Source organism: Pterocles gutturalis, unplaced genomic scaffold (genome assembly GCF_000699245.1).
Source record: "Pterocles gutturalis isolate BGI_N339 unplaced genomic scaffold, ASM69924v1 scaffold34403, whole genome shotgun sequence".
Lineage (NCBI taxonomy): Eukaryota > Metazoa > Chordata > Aves > Pterocliformes > Pteroclidae > Pterocles > Pterocles gutturalis.
In genome coordinates, this window is record NW_010119191.1 from 4831 (window position 1) to 13755 (window position 8925).

At 41.3% G+C, this 8925-nt stretch overlaps 1 protein-coding gene across 1 annotated transcript; it reads left to right on the top strand.

The window, feature by feature from the left end:
• Positions 1-411: 411 nt before the first annotated feature.
• Positions 412-8925, top strand: PCSK2 (proprotein convertase subtilisin/kexin type 2; the record flags this gene model as incomplete). The annotated part of the gene is made up of 4 exons (XM_010076498.1): positions 412-651; positions 1941-2041; positions 4661-4888; positions 8101-8925. Coding segments are annotated over 4 exons (1056 nt in total), but the record flags the coding sequence as incomplete, so codon positions are not given.

The window sequence follows — 8925 nt, forward strand, 5'->3', positions numbered from 1 at the left end:
TGCCAGTTTTACAGAGTTTTTTAGCCATTGCATGAACCTAATTGGATCTTAGAAACCCAGTGTGTGAGATGACCTATATATCCCTTTTAAAATAATGCTTTCCTCGTAGTACTCAGACCTTGACATAAACACTAATGAATCCATGAAATGTCTTAGCATCTGGCACAGGAGCCTTCAGGGCTTCAAGCAAAACAGGAGATAAATGAAAGTGTTCTGTGCACATAAGGTTGCAGAACTGGCTGTGGCTTTCAGTTAATCAGATTTAATAACCTGCAGAAGTCCGTGTTATTTCAGCTTAAGTTTGATGTGTATTTTGTTTGGACCAGTTTTCTCCTTTGTAGATGCCTAGCTTTAAAATTAAGATGTGCAGTTTAAAGTAGCTGCTATCTCCTGTTTGCAGTTTAAACCAAGAGGGTCAATTTCTTCCTTTCCCAGGGCCGAGGCGGCAAAGGAAGTATCTACGTCTGGGCCTCTGGAGATGGGGGCAGCTATGATGACTGTAACTGTGACGGTTATGCATCAAGCATGTGGACAATCTCCATTAATTCAGCTATAAATGATGGACGGACCGCTCTATATGATGAAAGCTGTTCTTCAACCTTAGCCTCTACTTTTAGTAATGGGAGAAAGAGAAATCCAGAGGCTGGTGTGGTGAGTCCAGATATTATTGTCCTGTTGCTGCTTTGTACACTCCCACGACCTGTTAGAACTCTGCTTTGGAGCAGCAGATGGTCCTTTGTTGAGATGGATATTTTCTCATCTGCAGTATGTGATCGTGCCAAAACTGTCAGCTGAGGAGATGTGGGATTAATATTGAGAACGGCAATGATCTTCTACCTCTTAGAATTTCATGGTTGGTGCTTGCTTTTATCAGAAACCAGATTTAGAAGTTAAATTGCACTCTTTCCAGAGGACAGTGTTATAAAAGGTCTCTGTAAAAATCTAAATGAAAAATGTCAACATCTGAGCTCATACTTACTTGTACTGGCAGAGCAGTCATGAGCCAGACTTCTGCTGTACTAGAAGCTGCACAGAACAGAAGGGCATTCAGGCACCTCCAGGGGACATGTGGGGGTTCAGATCACTGTCGGTCTCATACTGAGCAGCGTGGAGCATCATACTCAAGTCTCCCACAGGACTGTACCTACAACTGGAAAATACGGAGTTTCTGTTCAAGTGTAACTGGGATTCTCTTCCCATGTACTGATTGCTGCTCTTCAGCACCTTCAGACTAGCCAGGATATAGTCTAGTTCACAGAGTGGAAAGTTCAGGTGTAATAACTCAATGTCAGTTTTTGCCAAAAGCCCCTATACATTTTCCTTGGCTCTGTTTCAAACCCAAAGATGCATTGTAGCATCCTAAATGCCCCTGTGCAGTAGTGGATGGAAAAATACTGGTTTCTGTCTTGATATCAGCTCTGTGCTGGTACCAGCCATGATGATCTGTGGCACCTTTGTAATTATCACCATAAAATGTACTTCTCAGGTTTCCTTCTAATCTCTTCTAGTGACTAGTCTGCATAGAAGATTGCAGCCTAGTACTGCTGTTGGTTCTGGAGTTACACAAATGTTAGAAAGCTCAATACCACTAACAATTCTAGTTTCAAATCCTTCTGATAATCGCAAGAGAATTTAAGGCCTTTGTTTAGACTGTGTTTGTAGGAAATAAATTACATCCATATGAGTTTATGACTTCTAAGTGGTAACGAACATTGTTTTCTTACATCATAATTTATTCTTGCATTCACACCTTCTGTAACTATGTATCACTGTGTTTTTAAATTGATACACTATTCCAAAGAAGACAAGATCCTAGGAATAAACATGCAAGTACACGAAAGAGCAATGGCACAAACTCTACTTTCTGTATTTTTCTGAGTCTGTAGCTGCGAGGAAAATGGACTAGCTGGTTTCATTAATTACGTCTAATATCATTGCAGGCTACAACGGATTTATATGGCAACTGCACCCTGCGTCACTCAGGAACGTCTGCAGCTGCCCCTGAAGCAGCCGGAGTGTTTGCCTTGGCCCTGGAGGCTAAGTATGCTGTTGAGAAATTCCTTGTGAGCTCTAGGGAGGAGAGGGCCTGTGGCTTGTTTAATGTTGTTCATCATACGAGTTGGCTGTCTCTGTCAAGGGGCTGGAACGAGCAGCTAACAGGCTGCCTGCTACACTAGTGACGTGTCTGGTGGCTTGCAGATGGAGCGACAGTCCTGCCAAAGCCATATAGCAGATAACATTTTGGCTGACTCATTCTCTGTGTCCTCTCCATCCACTGCTTTTGGGGGTTTGTCTTCTCCAGCACTGTTTGGAGGGAGAGATTATTTCATTTCTCCACAATCCAGTGGGGAATGCCCAGTCTATAAAAACATAAGAACAAACCTATAGTATCAGACAGGAGTTCGTCTTGTGCCACATACTGTCTGCAATGGCAGATGCTTAGGGGAGAGTACAGTAAATGGTGATTCAGAGCAATCTTTTAACAACAGCTTTGGCAGTCAGTGGTTTAGAGACACAGCAGTCAGCCAGTCCTGTTTAATAGCCACAGGCAAATTTATCTTCCTTGAATTTGTCTAACTCTTTCTCAACTTGCCTGTATTTGGCATCTCTATCATCCAGTGGCAAATCAGTTCCACAGTAATAATAGTTTTTGGCAGTGGTGGCGAGGAATGTTCCCTTTTATTTTCTTAACCCATTGCTGGTAATCTGCCTCTGTGCTACATAATTGCTGTTATGTGAAGGAATAAGTATTCATTGTCTATTTACCATCTCCATGCTATTCATGACATTGGAGACCTCTTGTATATCTTGCTTCATTATCTTCTCTAATGATTAGGAAGAGTTTTCCTTACAGTAACCTATATCATCTTTTTACTTTGTGTTAAATTTTTTTATGAAGTGAGACATTTGCTCAGGTATACAGCATCAGTTGCTGTAACCACAGCATGAAGCGAGCACTATGTAGATAGTTTTCTTCAACAGTATGCAGAATAATGAAGATTTGGCAGAGGAGACAAAGTTTCTGTCATTAGCAGAGCAATGATTGTTGTGCTCAGAGCATGACTTGGGCTGAGTCTCGTTTTTGAGGTTTTATACACGTAAAACACACATGCCAAATGTTTAACTTTGGAGGATCAATCCTTCTACTATCAAATTAATTCAGTGGGACAGCCACAATGTAATAATTAATTATGGCTATAAAAATGTAAAGGTTTAATCAATTTTGTGACCACTGCATGTTTAACCGGGACTACAACCTTAGTATGTCAGGTTACTAATCACCATTCCTCTTCATTTGGGCTATCCATGAAGACTGGAATTACTCTTGCCAAACTATCTGTAGTAGAAATTAGACTAATACCCCTGGTTTGCAATTGGGTTTCTAGCCTTTGCTGAGAAGTTGGGGGTGGGCAGTGAGGAGTGCGGAGTGAGATAGAAGGAACTGTGTCTCCTATCTCCTTCCAGGCTGGCTCTATTAAACCTCCATTTCAGTGTGCAGAACAACCCTGGATGAGTGACACTGGCCTTTACCGGAATGGCTAACAATTTCCCATGCTGCCGACTGCTGCCTGCCAGATGTCTCTCAGCTCATATACCATAAATGTCTGACATGTCTCTAAAAACAGACCAATGTGTGAAATTGAATGGTTTTAAGATATGTGCAGCTCTTAAAAGGTTTCAGTAAGAATGATGCAAGTGATATCTGGTTTTCAGCTATCTTGTGTCACCTTGGAAAAATTACAGTAAGTGGCTATTCTGGAGTACATTCAGCATGCACACATGCTTAGTACTTGGGGCACAGAAAGCTGAAAAGTGGATCCTTTTAGGCTGATGGCTTGAATCAGACATATTGTAATGTTGAAAGAGTTCATCATAAAACAACTGGAATAGCTTTAGTTATGTACAATTAGAATGTCAGTTCCAGTTCTAAAGCTTCCAGAATAATAACTTCTAAGTGCCCTTCCTGTTATCATAATCACTGCAAATCTAGAAACAAGAGCTGATGATGTAAAATGATCATTGAATCTGGACAAATGTTACTTGACTGCATCCATCCATGCTAGTGACAAACCTCTACCATACCTTATAATGCAAACCTACAGCCATCCACAGCCCACATACCCATATTCACAGAATACTGAAATTACTTTAACACCTTGATTGTTGCAGCTCATCAGCTTCATCAGGCTGGAGCTTCTCTAGGTGAATCTTGGAAGGTCCATGGGAAAAGCAGGAGGAGCAGGCAAGGAAAAGAGGACAAGATTTCACAGGAAGGCTAGATGAAATTCTGTCATCATCCTTTTGTTTTTGCGTTTCTTTCAGGATCTGGTGTAATATCCTACCCATTTTACTAGTTTGAAAATTGCATGCTAGATCTATAATGTGTAGTTAAAAGCAGTTGTTTTCAGTAACAGGGAAACAATCAGAAATTATTTTGCGATTTTGGGGAATATATTTTGGGAAAGTACTAAACAATTAAAACCTTTCCTCCTTTTTACTGAAATCAGCAGAAGGTTTGTTGTTGATATGTGTATAGGCAGAATTTCTGTGTGATTAATAAAAGCAAATTTTACTAAAAGGTTTACTCAAACACGCTGTCTTTCATTAATATCTGCTTGGAAATACTGTACTGTTTGTTTTTCATGTTGCTCTTCCACAGCTTGGATCTGACCTGGAGAGACATGCAGCATCTGACAGTGCTCACCTCCAAGAGGAACCAGCTTCACGATGAGGTTCATCAATGGCGCAGAAATGGTGTTGGGCTGGAATTCAACCATTTGTTTGGCTACGGGGTCCTAGATGCAGGAGCAATGGTTAAGATGGCAAAAGACTGGAAGACTGTTCCTGAGAGATTCCATTGTGTTGGAGGGTCAATACAGGAACCTGAGTAAGTCAATAGTCTGGTATGTGTGTTTGGCTTTTTACAAGCGTTTAGGAGACCACAAACATGCAAATGTGTTGACAAAGACATAGTCAAAAAAACATAATTAAAATATTTTTCTAAGAAAGACTAACATTACGAGTAGCATTCCAACTATTTCAGTAAGCTGATAAAATAAAGTACATGATCTTTCAGTTCCTGGTTTGCTGGAGGAGTACATTCTGCAGCTCATTTGTATCATCATTGCTAGTGCTAGCAGCGTGAATAGCAACATCCATTCCTCTTGAGTACTTACAGGTATGTTTGTGCCAAAGTTTCTGTGAATAAACAGCCTGTGCAGAAGTGAAAATCTGGGAGGCTGGCACTGAGAATTACATAAACTGCAGACACATGAAATATCTGTCAGCCAGGTCATACCTCCTTGTGACATATTCCAGCAGACAGTTTTATCTCCAGAAGACTGAAACAATCATCTAGAGGTACCAGTGATTCAGTTTGAAAACTACAGCATTTAATTGTGTTTGGTTTATGTTCTTCAAATCTCTAATTGCAGCCTAGGTAGTCATATTATTTTCTGATTTACCTTCATGTGCTAAAGTGAATGAGTCAACAAGTGAATGAATTCATACTAATTGACAGCAACAGCTATAGTTCAATGCAATTATTTGAAATACTAATCTAATAAGGGCCAATTTATGTCTATACCATTTGAAATTTGACTTTTCAGTGGCATTTTTGAAGGCATCACTATTCTATGGGAAAAAAGAAAGCAAACCAATATGCTGCCCTGGCACAAAACTCAGCCAGGAAACGAGTTTGTTCCCAGCCTCCAGATGGGTTTGGATTTGGAGGATCCAAGGTTCTACAGCTGAAATCTGAGTTTAATTTATCTGGTCTATGCATGCTCACAGGTAGGAAACTAATGAGAGAGTGCTGAAGCTAATTTTGAGCTATCTCTAGTTCATTCATAATTTAAATGCAGAAAAATAATCTCATTTATCTTTGTGCAGCCCCATTTGTTGAAATGGGGATCATCCTAGAGGAAGAGACAAAATTTCTTTCTGTAGGCTTGGCTCCGTGCATTAGACAATGTGGTAGAGGTAGTCTGGCAACAGACTGAGCCATAGTTGGGCGAGTGCTAGGCAGTAGCGTTGTCTCCTTCTGCCCTTTTTTTTTTTCTTTTTTTTTTTTTCTTCCCTGTCCTTTTTCTGCTGGTGAATGGATAGAAAAGCAGAGGTAATGGTGGATTTCCTCCAGCCCAGGGATCTGGCAGTGCAGTAAAGCTTCCCTATAGCTGTCGTTGCCTGACAGGCTGCAGCGTTGAGAAACACATTGCCTTGTGTTGGTGTCTTTTGAGAGCAGCACCCAGAACAGGCCTTGTGCTTATAGCACACAGATTTGTAAAGAAGAGATCTTAAAAGCGTACAATAGCAGCCAAGTTATTTCAGCCAAGTCAGTCACAGCCTCAAGTCTCCAGCTCTCCTGCAGTGGGGCACAGTGTGCAGTCTGTATGGGTGTCCCCCTGTATTTTTCCAGTTTGGCCTTCCTGAAGCAACATTTTCTGTATATATATTCTATATGTTTCTATAGATATAGATATTTATAGATATAAAATACATATTCAAGATATATTCAGGTAGGTGAGTAGTTGATACAGAAGTGTGTACCACAGGAGCATTGTCAATGAGCAGAAACAGGCCAGGATAGAATTGACAGCCTAGAATATACAGTGTGCTGAAAGCAACCAGTATTTAAAGTGCAGCATTTCTCTGCTGCATGTAGAAACACTTCTTAGCAATGGGAGCTCTCCCTGAATAGGGATTGTTGTATCAGCAAAAAGAAAAAAAAATGGACAAGTCTCAATCCAGCTGGTCCAGGGAGAGAGAAAAATGATGTAGGACATCATGGTCCATCAGCTGAGGAACAGGAACTGTGCTTCTAGAGAGCAGTTAGCTCCCCCTGCTCATCTCTAACCAGGTACTACACTTCACACAAAAGTGAATATATTTTTTTATATGTATGTGTATATATATATACACACACACACACATCAATTGGGCAGCAGTACACTATGAGGGTGTGGAAAACCCATCTTCTCTTCTGCTCCTTTCATGTCAGGCTCTTTCCATGATTGCTGTAGTTCTTTTCTTTCAAGTATTTATTTTAGACAGAGGAAAGTGTCACACTGCTTACAGCTCGCTGACAGTGAAGACACAGAGACTTTTGTTTACACTTCTAGTGTAGTTTGACAGCCAGTTTCTGAGTCAACTAGTTAATTGCCACTTGCATCCTGACCCGAGGGGTTTAGCAGGTGCTCGGCAGCCTCAGGGCACTCTTCCAGGTCAGACCCCAGTGCCCCTGACCCTGCGCTGGGATCCGGAGTGGGACTGCACAGTGCGCAGTGGCTCCTGGCCTCCTCTGCCAGAGCGGGGATGCACCTTGCACAGGACTGTGCCTGTGTTCCATCCGCAGGTCTGGCTTCCTGGTAATGCTGGGGGCTAATGTCCTTCAGTTAACTGTGAGTTTGCTTTCAAAGGACAGAGTTACCATCACCAAGAAACTTGTGACTTCAAGGTGCAGCACTTTGGCAGCTCAGTAAACAGGTGCAACTTCTTTCCTCCATGTGCGCACTCCTGTACGGAGCAGTTCAAGGATAGCAATTTTAATGGAAAAATATTTTTCAAATCAGCTAAAACTGGGATCCCATGTTTGTGCTGGTTTCCAAATCAGAAAAGGGATGTAGGCTTGAATGTGACTGCACTGAAATTCTGTGCAACTGGCTCGTCTGACTCCAGGCATCCATTTGCTGCAGTCTTCTGAGGTGACTGTCTGACACAACTGACTGCTCACGGTTCTTCTACTGAATACACTTTATTATGCAATTACCCAATATAGGAATTATAAGTTAAAGCAGCTATTAAATATATATTAATATTTCTTAAATAGCAGTATGTACTACTTAATTGTATTCCTTCTCTCTTTGTGCAGGTGTACATTTCATATTGTATTTTCAAATTAAGGTTTTGATATCATGTTCTAAAAGTATAATGTTCTCTTTCTGTCTACGTGTGCAACTATGATTTCCTTACTTTTCCAAGTATTAACAGGGCAAATAGTGGAGGTTTTTCTGTGAGGCACCAAAACCCAGTAATTTTAGAATGAGCCTCGTTCTGCTGTGTATATACTTTTAATTTGCTTAATTATCTTTTGACCTGCAGAAAGATACCACCAAGTGGCAAGCTAGTCCTCACACTTACAACTGATGCTTGTGAGGGGAAGGAAAACTTTGTCCGATACCTTGAACATGTCCAGGCAGTGATAACTGTGAATTCAACTCGGCGAGGAGACCTCAACATCAACATGACCTCGCCAATGGGAACAAAGTCCATTTTACTGAGCCGGCGTCCAAGGGATGACGACTCCAAGGTGGGTTTTGACAAATGGCCTTTCATGACCACACACACCTGGGGAGAAGACCCCCGAGGCACCTGGGCTCTAGAGATTGGGTTTGTCGGCAGTCTGCCGCAGCGGGGTGTGCTGAAGGAGTGGACACTGATGCTGCACGGGACTCAGAGTGCCCCATATATAGACCAAATAGTAAAAGATTACCAGTCCAAACTGGCCATGTCCAAGAAGGAAGAGCTGGAAGAAGAATTAGATGAAGCAGTGGAGAGAAGCCTGAAGAGTATACTGAGCAAGAACTAGCGCTGTTCTGCATGACGGTGTCTTTCCTTCCCCAGATCCCTCTACTCACCTTTCTACTATCCAAACCTCTGTGCTAGACATATTACAATGATTGTCTCTGTAGCCAAATTATCACACTTTCTTGATTTTAAAGTCTTAGATCTCATCAATGATTATTTTAATGACCACTGAAGCAATCCTTTTTTTACTCTAAACCACAAATATAGTCCCCCACTGAATACTATGTACAGTTTGTAACTGTAAATGATTTTTTCTTTTGTGCCATACAAATAGGTAATAACCTGCAAACAAGTTGATGGCTTTTCCCTTCGTATTTTTGTGGTAAGTGTTGTTTGTAT